This window comes from Ochlerotatus camptorhynchus, unplaced genomic scaffold (assembly GCF_037179485.1).
Source record: "Ochlerotatus camptorhynchus isolate MF236.1 unplaced genomic scaffold, CSIRO-AGI_Acam_v1.1 ptg000477l, whole genome shotgun sequence".
In the NCBI taxonomy this organism is placed as follows: domain Eukaryota; kingdom Metazoa; phylum Arthropoda; class Insecta; order Diptera; family Culicidae; genus Ochlerotatus; species Ochlerotatus camptorhynchus.
Window position 1 is genome coordinate 430,562 of NW_027040963.1, and position 17,572 is coordinate 448,133.

At 41.4% G+C, this 17,572-nt stretch overlaps 1 protein-coding gene across 1 annotated transcript in view; it reads right to left on the minus strand.

The window, feature by feature from the left end:
* stumps (DBB domain-containing protein stumps) overlaps positions 1–17,572 on the minus strand; it is a 46,919-nt gene that overhangs the window by 18,635 nt on the left and 10,712 nt on the right. Inside the window, exons 2-3 of the mRNA XM_065235386.1 lie at positions 8,804–8,939; positions 8,135–8,724 (exon numbers count right to left, since the gene is read on the minus strand). Coding sequence (XP_065091458.1) covers positions 8,135–8,724; positions 8,804–8,939 — 726 coding nt within the window. The remainder of the gene's footprint in view (positions 1–8,134; positions 8,725–8,803; positions 8,940–17,572) is intronic.

A 17,572-nucleotide genomic window follows, 5' to 3' on the forward strand; every position in this document is an offset into this window, starting at 1 on the left:
ACTGAGTTGGTCGTTTTGTCTAGGAAGCCCAGCACAACCGAAGCTTCAAATTTTGGGTAAACCGATCACTCATTCTATGTCATTCAAATATCTTGGGGTCTGGTTCGATTCTAAATGCACCTGGAAATCCCACATTGAGTATCTGAAGCAGAAATGCCAACAAAGGATACATTTTTCTCCGTACAATTGCCGGAACGTGGTGGGGAGCCCATCCGCAAGATCTTCTAACGGTATACCGAAAAACGATTTTATCGGTTTTAGAGTACGGTAGTTTTTGCTTCCAGTCGGCGGCTAAAACGCACATCATCAAACTGGAACGGATCCAGTATCGCTGTCTTCGTATCGCGTTAGGATGCATGCATTCGACTCATACGATGAGCCTTAAAGTGTGGGCGGGCATATTGCCACTCTGTGATCGGTTTTCAGAATTGTCCCTCAGGCTCCTCACCCGTTGTGAATTTAATGGAAAACTTTGACAAGCTTCTTGAGCTAAACACTCAAACCCGTTTTATGTCATTGTACTACGTGTACATAATACAGGATGTCAACCCTTCACAACATAATTCTCATCGTGTATGCTTCTCCGATTTCGGCAATTCAGTTAATTTTGATTTATCTATGACGCAAGAGATTCGTGGAATCCCAGAGCATCATCGTTCCATGATTGCTGCGTCAATTTTTGCTGCAAAGTTTGGCCAAGTTGATTCCGCAAGATCGTTCTTCGCAGATGGATCACTAAAAGAGGCGTTGGTATTCATAACGAATTTCATAGCGCCTCTCGAATGCTTCAAACTCCTTGTTCCGTATATATTGCTGAGCTGGTGGCAATACATTATACGCTAGAAACTATCGCCTCACTTGCACCAAATCATTATTTTATTTTTACAAATAGTTTCAGTTCTGTCGAGGCTATTCGCTCCATGAGGTAAAGCACTCCTCGTATTTTCTCATGAAAATACGAGAGCTTCTAAATGATTTATCTTTAAGATCTTTTGTCATCACCTTTACATGGGTCCCATTTCATTGCTCGATTCAGGGCAATGACAAGCCGAAGTCGCTTGCAAAGGCGATATTTACGATCGACAAATCGCCTGCAACGAATTTTTCTTCATTTATCGTCAACAGTCACTCGCCAGCTGGCAACATAAATGGAGTGAAGGGTGTTTGGGACGATGGCTGTATTCGATCATCCCTAAGGTGTCGAAGATTCCTTGGTTCAAAAGGTTGGAGGTGGATTCGTGTGATATCTCGCCTCATGTCCAATCACTATTCGTTAAACGCTTACTTGATCCGTGTTGGGCTGAAGAACATCAATCTCTGTGAATGTGGACAAGGTTACCAGGACGCAGATCACGTTATTTGGTCCTGTGCTGAGCATCGTGGAGTCAGATCTGAGGTATATGATCCCCTTCGGACTCGAGGTTGACAACCTAGTGTTCCAGTTCGGGATGTTTTGGCTGGACGTGATCTGGAGTTTATGAAACTCATATATGTTTTCTTGAAAAATATTAACCTCAGATTGTAAGTTTGATTAAACTTGTATTTAGTTTGTATTTTGTGCGTGTGTGTGTGTGTGTGTGTGTGTGTGTGTGTGTGTGTGTGTGTGTGTGTGTGTGTGTGTGTGTGTGTGTGTGTGTGTGAGTGAGTGAGTGTGTGTGTGTGTGTGTGTGTGTGTGTGTGTGTGTGTGTGTGCGTGTGTGAGTGTGTGCGTGTGTGTGTGTGTGTGTGTGTGTGTGTGTGTGAGTGTGTGCGTGTGTGTGTGTGTGTGTGTGTGTGCGTGTGTGTGTGTGTGTATGTGTGTGTCTGTGTGTCTGTGTGTGTCTGTGTGTGTGTGTGTGTGTGTGTGTGTGTGTGTGTGTGTGTGTGTGTGTGTGTGTGTGTGTGTGTGTGTGTGTGTGTGTGTGTGTGTGTGTGTGTGTGTGTGTGTGTGTGTGTGTGTGTGTGTGTGTGTGTGTGTGTGTGTGTGTGTGTGTGTGTGTGTGAGTGTGTGTGTATGCGTGTCTGTGTCTGTGTGTTTGTGTTCATGTTCATGTTTACTAATAATGAAATATTTGTATCATAAATATTTATAATCATACTTCAACCCTCCTTCTTCCTCTCCCCATCCATGAAACTGTAAATCTCCACTAACCTAGAGACGGCCACGAGTGCTCGGTTCAATTCCTTTAACTTTAGATTTTAACTTTAGATTTTAACTTTAGATTTTAACTTTAGATTTTAACTTTAGATTTTAACTTTAGATTTTAACTTTAGATTTTAACTTTACATTTTAACTTTAGATTTTAACTTTAGATTTAAGACATTAATAATGTATAACGCAAAAGATAATTATGCTCTGTAAAGTTTATTCGATTAAGCCTGAACAAATAAAAAAATTGAAATGAAAAAAAATTGTTATAGTCATAAAAAAAACACGGCATACATTTAGACGCACTGTGAAAATTACATAAATAGGTCCAACCAAAATTCATTACTATATGATTTTTTTTAATGTGCGTATGCGTTTTGTAGAACATACGTTTGCCCTAACATGTCACATTTTATGTGTACCTTTTATAAAGGTTAAACAACTTTTAAGTCAAATTAAACGATTTAGATAATATACGAGTATTTGGCTAATAATCATGTAAAGGCTGTACTCGAAAAAAAAATGCAACAGACAAAAATGAGGACCAAAAATTCATTTTATGTCGTATATTTTTGAAACTCTCAGGGAATAAATAAACACATATTATCTATGTGTTTGCAAAGTTAGTTAAATCAACCTCCTCTACTAAGCTAAATGCCCACACCTTGAACTTTACGCTACCCATCAAACCCTGTGCAACACTTTCGCCATCTTTCTTACAGACTTTCATCCACTCTTTCTTCAAATCCTTGTCGTTTTTTAAGACTTTCCCTGTTTTCCGGAGCTTGTCCTTCATAATCGCCCAGATTTTTTTTTATTGAGCTAAGTTTTGGGAGTTTGGCGGATGTGCCTCTTTCGTCACAAATACAATATCGTTGGTTTCGTACCACTCCACCACCGGTTTCGCGTAATGGTACGATGCCAGACTCGGCCAAAACAGAGTGTCACGTTCGTGGGACCGGAGGAAGGACAGCAGGCATTATGTATGGCTTGCTGAATTTGCCGCATCCACAGATCGCCTGCCACACTAAGTACTTCTTGGCAAATTTGTTGACCTTCTTCTTCCGGAACTTCTCCGAAACATCCAGGCGGAACTTGCCGACGAAGAACTCCAGGCCGGTGATTTGCTTGGCGTCCGCTTTATGTACGTCTCGTCGTCCATTACGATGTATTTCGTCTGCACCAACCACTCGCGGTACAGCTTCCTGGCGCGGGACTTGGCCATCGTATTCTGTTTATCGGTTCAATTAAGCGCCTTCCTTACCTTGAAGACATGAAGTCCGGCCCGCTTCATTGTCTGCTGGACGAGCCAAACGGAAGAATTGACCTTCTTGACCACGTCCCGAATCGAAAGGTTTGGTTTGCGCTTGAAGTAAACCCTCACCTTCCTTGTGTTCACGGGGTCGGTCGTCTTCGCTTTCCTTCCGCTGCTAGCTCGCCGCTGGGTCGTCTGGGTCTTCTTGAACGATTTTACCACACAGGACACGGTCAAATTGTTGATTCCAAACTGTTTCGCGATCCACCTGTAAGAATGGTCTGGATTTTCCATGACTTTTTGTCGAAGCACTTCTTGCTTGGAAGCCATCTCGATAACCACTTGGCAGATTAAGACGAGATTTTGCACATGTAAGCATTACACTCTAAACTAGTTTTACTCACAATTACATCATTTTTACCCATGCAATAAAAAGTTATACACACAAAAAAGTGTTGCATTTTTTTTTTCTCGAGTGCAATCTTTAATATTCAAATCCGTTTCCCCACTGCATTAAGGTACCGCTTGCTTTATAAGGCTGTACCGCTGTATAAGATGTGCTACGTGTTCTGAAAGAAACCGCCAAAGTATTAGGATATCTGGAGTGATTTGAGATTTTGGTGCAACAGCTTTTGTAAACCTAAACAGGTAGATGAATGATTCCTCTACCAGGCGGTATAGCTAGTTTTTTTAGAGTTAGCTTTAATTCGCGAGAAGTCATTATTTACAAAAGTAGTTGCGCCCTAATTTCAAATCAGTCCGATTCTTGAAGTATTTACCAGTGCTTATATTTGTCATTGTCGTTGACAGACTTTCGCGCGATATTGGCAAAATTGTTTTTCACATAGTCACTGATAGACTTTACCCTTAAAAAAATCTTCTGACCATGAAACAAGCAACTCATGGGATTCCCGATCAACTTCGACCTATTATTATTCCGCGTATTTTTACTGAAAAGTACCAACAAGTCAATTGCATGAAAAGATATTTTTACAGACGGGTCCCGTCTCAATGGATCCACTGGCTTCGGTGTCTTCAATGAAAACTCTAGCGCCTTCCACAAACTTCAAGAACCTTGTTCCGTTTTTGTTGCTGAGCTGGCAGCAATCAACTTCGCATTGGGGATGATTTCCAACATGCCCGCAGACCATTAATTCATCTTCACGGATAGTCTCAGTTCGATTGAGGCTATTCGGTCGATGAAACAAGGTAGGCACTCATCTTATTTCCTTTCAAAGGTAAGGGAGCAGATGTGTGTGCTGGTCGAAAGATCATATATGATTACCTTTGTATGGGTCCCCTCACATTGCTCAATCCCAGGCAATGAGAAGGCGGACTCTCTCGCAAAGGTGGGGCGCAGGAAGGTGAATTGTATGACAGGCAAATTTCACACGATGAATTTTACCATTTAGTGCGTCAGAGTACCTTTTCGAGTTGGCAAACCGATTGGGACACTGGAAATCTTGGACGGTGGTTACATTCAATTATTCCTTATGTTTCTTCGAGAGCGTGGTTTAAAGGCTTGGGCTTAAGTCGTGACTTCATTCGCGTGATGAGTAGACTTATGACCAACCACTACTCGCTAGATGCTCATCTCAATAGAATAAACCTCGTGGACAGCAACATCTGTCGGTGTGGAAACGGTTACGATGACATCGAACACGCAGTTTGGCAATGTGCAAAGGCCTCAAAATCCAATATTAATCTGAGTAAGAAATTAACCAGTAATAGACCCCCATACGGTAGTATAAAATACACAACTTAACAGCAGCAGTGACAATGTCGCACATTTCCAGGGTCAGTTGTTTATAAACAGTTGCTACCGCGTCGTCAGCGATTCGCGCTGGCTTAACTAGGTGCTTCGAGAAAGGTCAAAGTAAACATTGGTGAGTAAGCATCCTACATAGCCGTTCCTACCGCGAGGAGCATTAATTCTTGTTAAAAAAACAGACACCGACTTTCCAAGAGAAAAACTACCTGTCTCGCTTTATATGTACATACTGGAGAAAAACTATTGTGTAGAGTTCAAGTAACAAATTCATGTATAAAAGGTTTCGAAGAATAAAGAATCGAGGCAGTTGTTCTGATGAGTTTATTATCCGAGGTTTGCTAGGTGCGGACGAGCACAGTTCCAACCTCAGGATAACTGATTCATCAAAGAGCTTTTTCCATACAATAGAAATGGAATTGCACTGTCTTTCATTTTACGGAGAATGAAAGACCACGCGAGTTGTTGCTCTACGTTGGGCACTTCAACACGGGAGTGAAACATGGATGCGCAACGGAGTTTGGGCGCTTCAAATGTACGGATAATGACGCCGCCAGAGAGCGACTTTTGAATACCCTCGAGGCCCAAGGAAGACAACCCTATGTTCCTATCAGAGACGTGTTGGCAACCCGTGATCTCTGCTATATGCAGTCCGTTTATTTTTTTCTTCAAATGTCTAGTATACAAATTTAATTCCTTTTGTCTTTTGTCTCTCTTTATCAGTTTTTGTTTGTCTTGTCCCCCCGTCTCGATGAGTCTCATCGTCGCCCACTGGTCACCCACCATAGCCGGTCGAACTCCGGACGAAGCTAGAACAGCACTACCGTTCATACTAGCGACAACGCTCTGATGAGACAACGAAACCCTACCCCAAGCTCCTCCCCTGATCCTATCCTTCGAAAATGTACCCCTGCAAAGGCCTCAAAATCCAATATCAATCTGAGTAAGAAATTAACCAGTAATAGACCCCCATACGGTAGTAGAAAATACACAACTTAACAGCAGCAGTGACAATGTTGCACATTTCCAGGGTCAGTTGTTTATAAACAGTTGCTACCGCGTCGTCAGCGATGCGCGCTGGCTTAACTAGGTGCTTCGAGAAAGGTCAAAGTAAACATTGGTGAGTAAGCATCCTACATAGCCGTTCCTACCGCGAGGAGCATTAATTCTTGTTAAAAAAACAGACACCGACTTTCCAAGAGAAAAGCTATCTGTCTCGCTTTATATGTACATACTGGAGAAAAACTATTGTGTAGAGTTTAAGTAACAAATTCATGTATAAAAGGTTTCGAATAATAAAGAATCGGGGCAGTTGTTCTGATGAGTTTATTATCCGAGGTTTGCTAGGTGCGGACGAGCACAGTTCCAACCTCAGGATAACTGGATTCATCAAAGAGCTTTTTCCATACAGTAGAAATGGAATTGCACTGTCTTTCATTTTATGGAGAAAGAAAGACCACGCGAGTTGTTGTTCTACATTGGGCACTTCAACACGGGAGTGAAACATGGATGCGCAACGGAGTATGGGCGCTTCACCCCTCTAACATCGAGTAAGCCGCGAGTAATCGGCCCAACTCCTACTAGACATAGAATTAAGTGAATTTTGTTACACACAGTGAACAATGAATTATCGGCTCCGTAAAGCTAACACGATTGAGCCTTCCAAATAAACGAACTAGATAAAAAAAAATCTTCGTCAAAATCTCATTCAATTTTTCGTTAATAACAAAGATTGACCTGGTAACAAAAAGTGTGATATCGTGCATTCTGTATCACATCACTATTATCCAAGCAGTTCAGGATGAAGATGCTTTTTCACTTTAACGGCTCCATGTAATTGTTTTGCTCAAGTCTTTTAATTTCGTTACAAATTTAGCTAATAAAAAAAAATCTACTCATGTTTGTCACTGACAGCATTGTCACTGACAATTGGCATGGTTTGCCTTGATAATGAATATTAGCTCAAACGAGTGACCAAAGTAGAATTTTGAATATCGTCGTGTTCTGTCGAAATTTTTCATCACTGGTATTTACTGCAATTGGTCCTTGCACAACAATATTACCACAAGCTTTGGTTAGCAGTAAATAATCAAAATTCATAAATAAGGTGGTAGCAAGAAAACGTAACGTGTGCCCTTTTTTAGGATATAAGTTCGTTATAGATTTTAGCTCAAGGGGTCATCCAGAAATTATGTAAGGGGATTTGAATGTTTATAGAATCCCCCAAGGGGACACTGTAAAAATTTCAGTTAACCCCCCTTCCCCCTAAAATCTAAGCAAAATTTTAAAATTATCAGAAAATCTTAAAAAATTTAGTTGGGATCATAATTTAGTTTATCATATGCTCATTTAATGTCTGTTAAGGATTGTTAACATAAAAATGGTTAAGATCAAATTATTTTCTTCTAACTATTGAATCTTATGTAAGAAAATGTTAACCCTCTCTCCTGCATTATGATAAACTGTAAGAAATTTTGAGAGCCCCTAAACCCTTACATAATTTGGGGGCCAAGGGACCACAAAAAAGTCAAATATAGGTAGATGTTTCTTAGTGCTCTTTGAGCTCATCAATAGTAGTACATGAGACCGTTTTGAGCCTTTCCCATTTTTGCTCTCGTATATTGTGTTGTGTGTAATACCCCGTTCACATTACAGTCTATATCACGTAATATAGGCTGTCTTGCAATGAGCACTCATACATAGGATTTCCAGTGAAAACTAGATGTATGAGTGCTCATTGCAAGGCATCGTATATCACGTGATATACGCTGTAATGTGAACGGGGTATAAGGAATCAAAGATATCTCAAAATGACAAATTTACAAGCGATCAGCCAGCCGAACGATAACGCTATGTCAGAAATGGATTTTTTTTTTTTGTTGTATTTCAAAGCTATTCCTGAAGATCTCTATCATCTCTCAGGTCAACTACATATACAAATACACCCCTAAAACCCGTTAACATGATTCAACTCTGCACTTACCGGGTATATTGAACTGTATGGTATATGGATTCCTTCTCTTGATGTTGGTTATTTCGATTATCTCATTAGCCTTTTCAATTTTGATCTTAATCCAATCGTCCTTTACCAGCGGCTCAACGAGAATAGCAATAATTTTACTCTGACCAACTTTCACCTTTCTTGGAAACAAAGTAAATGCCTCTTGATGACCAGCAGAATGAGCTGCCGTCGACGGTTTTGGCGATGAAAGTACAATGGTCGCTTCTGAACAGAGCGGTTGCTGACGCAGTGCGCGTCCAAGAATGTCCGTAGCGATACCGAGTAGTTCACTAACGAATGATTGTTCGTGATCGCCCACGGCACACGTACGCCATTTGTTATACGATGGGAATGTGCCCTTGTGAATTTCCCACACACGTGCTTCTGTTACGTCCAAAAGCATGCCTAAGACTCGCTCCGGTTTCAGTAGCAGTCCCAAATTGGAGTGTAAAAACTGAGACGACAGCGAGAGAAATGCTGGGCAAACAATTACAATCTGCAACTTCGTTGACTGGCATCGATGAGATAATTGTTGTGTTACTTGATCTTCGTCAATTTTTACGTGTAAGAAACTGAAAATAAAGGATATCAAATTATGTTTTTGACAAACCTATGCACGTAAAACATAATGCTTCATCCTGCGATACTCACTTGAAAGGTAACCGGCCTCGTTGTTTTGTTATTTTGTCAAAGCACGTCTTCAAATGATTCACCCACATCACAGCTTGTTCATTGTGTCGGATTGTGACGAACAGGATATCATCTATGGCATGCATTGAATTTTCACCTGATTAAAAGGAAAAGAAAAAAAAACATTTTATTATCACCACCTCTATGAAAAATAGCTTAAGCGCAAAAATGTTATGGATAATCCATGCCTTTGCAGCACTGTTGGTACAAAATGCATATGTTTGGTGTGGTAGATAGAGCTGAACTAAATGTCTGCTGCAGTTTAACATTTTCAAATTGCAACAGATCATATAGCAGCACCACATGAAACGCTCGTTCTTATCGTCTTTGTTTACCCAAACAAGGAAAACCAACATAAAATAGCAACATTAATCCACCTAGTAAGTGGTATATTCTCAGTATTATCGTACGAAGAGCAAAAATTAATCATAGACAAAGCTGTCATAAGAAATGTAGGCAGTGAATTTATGCTAGAACGAAACAAACTAGCAGAGGTAAATCTTTCTACAGTGTGAGTATGATTTTGGAAACACATCTCCAATGTCTTTAATTAGCTTGTTCTTTGCTTAAACTCTATTTGGTATTTTTCTATGATAATCAGGATAATTATGAATTATTAATATGATTACAGTGGAGAAGATCATATAATCAGGTTTTATATATTTGTTAATGTGTGGAAAGGTAACCCGGACCCTTACATCAATAACAGTAAATTTCACAGCTAGTTGAACTATTAGTTCAGCGGTTGCACAATAACGGAAAAAATTAACCCCTATTATATATTGCATTATTGGAAAGAGTAAACGAAAAACCACGCGGGGTCATTTTACCCCAGGGGTGCATTATGTACTGTTCTCCCCCATCAGTATTTTTTCCCTCTGTTCGTGACCTAACACCACTGCGACCAGTAATTTGATCTAATGTAATATATCCCGTGTCTTTAGTTTAGTGCATGTCGTATTACTCCATCATTATTGAGAAATGATGAAGTAGGGGAAATGTCTCTAATGTTGGCCTATGGATCTAAGATTGGGCCCATCGCTAAAAATCTGCTATTTATTAATTTTATCTAGATGAACGCGTTATTGGGACGTTACTAATGCATATTTTTGGTTGCTATTGAAAATTTAGTCGATTGCTGAATTTATGTATGGGCCCAAATTAGGGACACTTAGGCCGACATTACCTGCATTTCCCCTATTCGATTTGTTTACAGTTGTCATTCTTGCATTTATCGCAAGGATCCGACTCTAATTGAAAGGTCCCGCTATTTATACCCTTCGGAGTGTTGAAACACCCTCCAAAGGCGCGCCCCTTTTTCAGTCAAAATTAGATTCCTTAGCAACAAAATTAAGGAATGACACCGATAATGACCATGCATCAGAACCCTAGTCTTAACCACTTCAAACTAGGGAACAACGAATAGAAGATTAGGAATCATATAGATGAAGACATACAAAGTATACTGTTGTACTACCGTTGTACTGCTTTAATCTAGTACCACAAATTGTACTTTTGAGGTACTAGATTAAAGGAGTACAACCAACCCGTGGAAACTAACGATTTAAATTAGATCACTACTTGCCCTAGTAGCAACAATCAATACGAAACTAACGATTTTAAATTGGCTCACCACTTTAGTAGCCTATTGGTCCCAAGCAAACGATTAACGTACCCTATTCTAGTTGAAATTCTATTACTACACTATGTTTGTTTTGATTCGCTATGAAAGTTTGACAGATAACATCAGGGGTGTGTGGATTCATGCAGAACATGCAGGGGTGAGTGAAATAGCTTGGGACTGCTTGGGACCGTTGTTCTGGTACTGAGTGAGCCAAAAATAATAATGATTTTCTTCGGGACCCAGTGGTCTTAGAGTTACCTCTATGCTAGTAGCACGCTTATCACAAATCAATTGTAGAAACTTATATACGACTTATTTCAGTCATAAACAAGTTGCTATGACTTATTGTGATGAAAGTTTGCTACTCGGGTGACCAGCCTATTGGTCCCAAGTACATCTATAAGCGTACCCCATTCTAGTCATAATTCTAGTACTCCACTATGTTTGTTTTGATTCGCTATGAAAGTTTGACAGATAACATGAGGGGTTCGTGGATTTCCCTATGTTTCGAGGGGTGCATCGATTAGCTTGGGACCGAAGATAGTACCAGAGTTGAGCCAAAAAGTTGAGCACGTTTCTTCGGGACCTTCTGGTCTTAGAGTTACCTCTATGGTGCGACCATGCGGTACTGATGTATTGGCAATGCCTATTGGGTTTCGCCAAGATTAAGAAACTCTTGTTCTGGGCAAATCGATCTTTTAATCCAAAATTGACTTATAAGCTCGCTGAGGCAAATGAAGAGTATAGAAAAGCATTGAGAAACTTTGAAGATAAAGAGATCGAAAAGTTCTTTCGAGACTTTAATCAGTACTCAGCCAGAGAAAGGATCAATCGCATTTTCAGGTATCTTAAGAGGTTCAATAAGAAGAGCAAACCTCGGTCGAATAGGGTTCAAATTCATTTGGATGAGTGGATACCTAATATTTCATGTCCCTCAATGATTCCTGGACATCTGCCTGAAGATTCTACACGTGCCGTTCCTAACCCTCTTACCTTGAGTGAGGTGTAGCAGATCATCAACAGCATGAAGAACGGAAAGTCCCCTGGAATAGATGGTCTCTATTCCGATTTTTTTAAATACTACGATGAGTGAACGATTCAAGAACTACACAGCGTTCTAGTCAGAGTTTGGAACGAAAACAAGTTGCCCGAGGAGTGGAAGAGAGTTCTGGTAGTTCCAATACCAAAGGTTAGGAACGCTAAATCGGTGGACGAGTATAGGCGTATTAGCATAAGCTGCACAGCATACAAGGTGTATGCGTCTTGGATTCTACAAAAACTTCAATGATCAATTGAGTCAATAGGACTTCACCAAGCTGCATTTCTTCGGTCGACAACTGATCACTTACATGTGTTGCAGAGAATTCTGCAGGAACGATGGAATGGTGGAAGACCTCTTCTATTGATGTCCCTTGACATTGAAAAGGCGTTCGATCAAGTTTCTCTTGATGCACTACCAACAATTTTAAGAGGTTTGTTTTACTGATGCGAATGACGTATGCTAAATCTGATTCAACCTCTGGTTTCCTCTCCTTTTCTTCTCCCTTTCAAGGCAAGGGTGTTTCGGACCTCTTCATAAATCTGGTTTAATAAATTATGGTTTTGTCTTATGGAATGTCTTAGAGATGAACAGCAGCAAGTGTTGCGGGGAGTGCAGCTGTCACAACCTTTCTACCGCAGCAGGGGCATCAAGCAAGGTTGTCCCCTATCACCATTCATCTTCAACTTGCTGATGGAATCTGTACTCGAGTCAGTTGAGGATGAAATAGAGAATCTGAAACTGAATCAGTCGGAGCGTTTTACGTTTCCCATGGTTTTAGCGTTTGCGGACGACCTAATAATCATTGCGGAATCGAAGAAGGAAGTTGAGAAAATTTATTCAATGCTGCAAGAATACCTATCCTACGTCGGACTCTACCTAAATTAGAAAAATTGTAAGGCACTTATACGAGATCCAAACGGTGAGGTTCTTTTGGAAATCGTCATCAACGTGGCAACGTACAAGACGACAGAACCTCTGCGATACTTGGGGCTATACTTGCTGCAGAAACGGCGGATCACCAAGAAGTTACGCATGTACCAGATGCGATGGGGGTTGAGGGGCATGTAAGGAGACGACCCTCATCTCATCAACTACGCTGTGCAGCTCGTCTGAGAGTACTACATTTGCATCGCTTCAGACCTAGTTTTACTTGGTGGGACAGTATCCATCAAACAATACAACGCTACGGCAATCTTACATACGAGCAATGGAAGGAACTAGCGATGAACATGAAGGCATTTCACAAAAAGTTACTTGAAATCTACGATCAGAAAGAATCCGATTCCGGCGATTGGGTTATGACCCTGAGCGATAAAGAAAAAAGTAGAAGGATCTGTGCCTAGGGGCACGAATGGAAGCTTGACGTAGGACCGCTAGTGGACGGAACAAATATGTTGACCATTTAGTTCTTAACTTTTTCCGTTTTTAAATTAGTGGCCCTGAAAAGATACAAATCATTAAAAAATCATGATTCAGGATTTCGAGGTCTGTTAAATAGATAAATTCTTAAGAAAGCAAACTTAAGTCATTCTCCAAGATTCTAAATTATGAACACACTATTTCTGAACTTCAAATGAACTCAAAGTATATTTACGACGATCCGCAATAAGATCATACTATAGAATTTATACAGATTATTTTACAGATTTTTGTCAGCCAGAAACAGATTAAAAAGATGTTTCACGGTGAAAATACAGATTGAAATTGAAAATAATTTGACAACACTGAGTCGTCTTCGTATTGCTGCGATGCGTGCTGTTTCATTCATACGTCGTGTCCGTCACTTATCCGTCCGTTGCTCGAAAGCAAATGACGAAGAAAACGCTTTGGCAAGCATTTCTATTATCGCTGCTTTTCTCCTCCATTCATTCCATTGGTGAAATGGTGAGCGATCAACCGAGCATTGAGCTCGCTTTTGTGAGCTTACGCAATGTGTCGTTTATTCGATTTGCGCTCTATCGTTGCGTCCGTGTTTGGGATTTTTCGTTACATGTCAGAATTTTGATTTTTTTTTAATGTGACCCCCATTATATAAATTAAAGACGTAGTCCTACGTCAAAAGGTTCACTGTAAAACTTCCTTTTCACGTAAACTAGCAGCTTGCAAGAAATGTTGCAAACAAAGGTGGAAAGTTGCATACAATATATGGAATATTGCATGACATGTCTCATAAATTTACACGATTTATAATGTAAATTTGTATGATTTATGACGCTCCATTTATGTGCATCATAGCAACGGAAATTTACTCTACTTTTTTTTAGCTGTGCAATCTTATACCCCGGACAGACTATGGCTTATATCATGTAATATAGGCTAGCTTGCAATGAGCACTCATACATCTAGTTTTCACTGGAAATCCTATGTATGAGTGCTCATTGCAAGACCGTCTATATTACATGATATAAGCCATAGTCTGTCCAGGGTATTAGATCCATAGGCCAACATTATAGACATTTCTCCTACATAAGGTTAAAACTTTATCACACAAACATTCATTTAAAGTTCCTTAACCATTTCAGTTAAAGTTTAGCAGGAATTATAAATTTTTTTTTAACCATTTTCGGTAAGGTCATGTTATGGTTCGCGTTTATGCAGGTAGGCAACATGCTATACCGTGAGTGCAGGCTCAGCACAGCAAAATAAATGATTTGAGCCTGGGACATGCTGCCTACTGTCAAACGCTGCTGATGGTGTAGGCCTTGTCACTGGCCTGGAAAATACCCATGGTTCAAAAATATTTCTGCGTCTTTCAAATTAGTTGTGACGACTGTCCCCAGAGCTAATGGAATTGCAACTGATCATGTTCACGATGATCCGTTCGATACAATGGTTGGTACACGTATTTGCGCTTTGCGACTATTTTTTACTTTAAATGATCTTTATTTCTTGTATTTGGGTGGTTTACATGTATTACTTATCAAGTGACACAGATTCAACTTTTCAACTTTAGTTCTTTTGAAATTTAAATTTTTATTAGTTAGGGTTCCTACTTCTATCAGGCCTGTTTTAGAGAATGACCACCTTGGTGGGATTGGTATTTTTTAAATTGAAAAAAGGGAAACTACTTATAACTACTATTTTCAACTACAACTAACCTACAACTACTATATACACCTACTCTACTATATACAAATTTCTTATCAAAGCATGTTCTGATATATAACGGTTTAGTGCAAATTTAGTCTTAATTTCGTTTATTCAAGAATATATTTTGGGAATGCTTGCCTTTTCGTGTAAATTTGTTATTCTAGTGTCGAAAGGACGATCAAGTACCATCGTGAGCACTCTATACTGAGCGACCTGGATTTTGTTCCTGTGAGTGATCGCAGGTGCTGTGATTTGTTTATAGACAGCCAGATTGTTCACCGTTGAGAGGCGGGATCTGCGGCATATCAACGGATACAGATACATAACCAAGGCAAAACACTTGACTATAGTTTTCTGTACATGCGAACGGAAGACGAGCTTTTCATCGAGCAACATCCCGATATAGGTTACTTCGGCAGACCAATCAACCCTAGTGCCATCCATGATTACAGTACAAGACGGAGCCGGTTTCAGTTTGGGCGATTGCCGATGGAGGAACATGAACGCTTGAGTTTTGGAGGCATTGATTTTGATTTGCCACGTGGTGGCATAATCAGCAAAGGCGTTAAGGCATCGTTGAAGTTTGTTCGTTATTTCGCGAGGCATCCTTCCTTTGACAGCTATTGCGGTATCATCCGCGAACAGGAAAAACACTCAAACGTCTCCGAAGGGAGGAATGTCGGAAGTGTAAATGCTATAAAGTAAGGGGCCCAGCAGACTGCCATGCGGTACTCCTGCTGGGATGGAAAACGTGTATGAAAGACAACCATTCAACGATACCTTAAACAACCTTTGCTAGAGCTAGTTACGGGTGATTTTAACCAGATGTAATGGAAAGATGAAGTTACAAAGCTTGTACACAAGTCCGTCATGCCAAACATTGTCAAACTTAGAAAGTAGTGCAGTTCCAAGCATCTGTTGAAGATAGCGATTAGAAAAGACTGAACTTTCATGCTGAGTCAAGTTGAATGTGCCGTCAAACCCGGGAGCCTTCATGTTCTTGGTGCATTTCAGCGCTGAGCTAATGTGTTGTACCGTAATCATATCCACCGGAGGCACGACACAAGGGTAGGCTTCTAGGTTTTGAACGCATTGCGCAACCTGATCATCGAGAACTTTCTCCTGTGGGGTGATTAAAAGCCGATCGTCATCATTTTTGACTCTGAAAGTTGGAATGGGTTTGGGATGAGTTTTCAGGACCTTGGCTACCTTCCAGGATGGATTCTGGACAACACGCTCAAAACTTTCATTTCGGAGTGAGTCCATTCTGGAAGCAATCTGCCTGTTCAGATCGGCCATTTCACGTTTTTTGCCCAAATCTCCAGTCCTCTGAAACTGGCGTCTACGAACATTTCTCAACCAAATCAGTAATTGGGGGTGGAAATCAATGGCAACAAACTTACCCCTCACAGGAGCTTGTCGAACGTATGCCTCGTCAGCCATGGATATGGCCTGTTGTAGTCCTTCCAACGCCCGGTCAATAGATATCATCTACGGTGTCGAGTGGTGGATTTTCATCGATGTTGCTGTCCACCATTCGTCCGTACTGCACCCAGTTGACATGGTGGTAGTCTTTACGTAGGCCGCTTCTAGCAGGAACCACGTTGACACCGACTTCAATCACCACCGATTGGTGGTCGGAGCTGAGATTGTTGTGCGGCTCTGGCTTGGATAGTCCGATGTTCGACAGGAAAAAGTCCAGGGTGGAGGGATTTCCCGCTGGAGAGATAAAAATTGGATCTTCCGGAAACTGCACAGTGTACAGTCTATGTTGTGCGTGGTCGAACAATAGACATCCGTTCCGGTTCCGCTGGTAGTTCCGCCAAACTTCATGGCGGGAATTCAGTTCACCCCCAAAGATGAATCGGGAGCTAGTACGAGTGACGGCGGTCAGGCATTCTTGAATTGGATTCCTAGTCCGTTTCTTGCGGTACACTGGCGTGGTGGTGATTCCACCTCCACACTAACGGCCTCGATGTGTAGGTGCGGATGTGGGGCAGAGTACAGAACTTGATTCCCTTTACACCCCCCCCCCCCCCCCTGGAGCGATCAAGCCGATCTGGTCAGGCAACCAGAAGCTGTCATCGGACTTTAGGTGGGTCTCGGTTAGAAGACCCACGTCGATGCTGTGCCTGCGGAGGAAGTCAGCAAGCTCAATCTGTTTAGCTCTTACAGAGCAAGCGTACCAGGTAGCGATGTTTAGCGGTTTAGACACAATACTGGATGATGACCTTGCCGAGCACTTTGATCTGTTCGGGCTTATTGCAGCACTTACGTAGAGCACCGGTTATGTTGACGAAAATTTCCATCAGTTCATCCGCTGAAAACAGATCGGTTTGCATTGTTGGTTGTCTCCAAAATCCAGGGGGATGGAGAGCTTTGTCCAGTAGAAGATCGAGACGTTTCTTGAGGAGGAGCAGATTGCACCCGCAAATTCACTCCTCCGTAAAGAGGCGGAAAGTCCTCCTCCCTGAAAGATGGGGCTTTATCCTTTCTTCGTCATGGTTGATTGTTGGTGGACGCCTGTTTTCGGATGCGCATGAAATCCTCCCGTTTAGGGCACTGCTTATCGGATCCTTGGTGAGCACCACCACAGTTGCCACATTCGGATGCCACAGCTTCATCCGCAGCACATTCGGAGGTGGCGTGGTTTTGAGCACAATTGCCACAGCGTGGCTTAATGTTGCAGTGTTGGGTGCCATGTCCAAAGTTCAGACACCGTTGGCACTGAGTCACATCGCGATGGCTCCTAGCGGACGATGATGGAATTTATGGAGCGGATGGCTTTCAGCGCGTTAAGCGTCACTGTTCTCTTCTGGAAGTGTACCAGGAAAAGGCAATCCGGATACGCCTTCACATTTTCGTCCTTCCTTGTCGTAGACGGCGCTTCAGGCCGGCTTGTACCGGTCCTGATTTCATGTTCGATAAACTTCTGGTCAATGTTTGGTAGGCCCCTGATGACAACCTTGAAAGG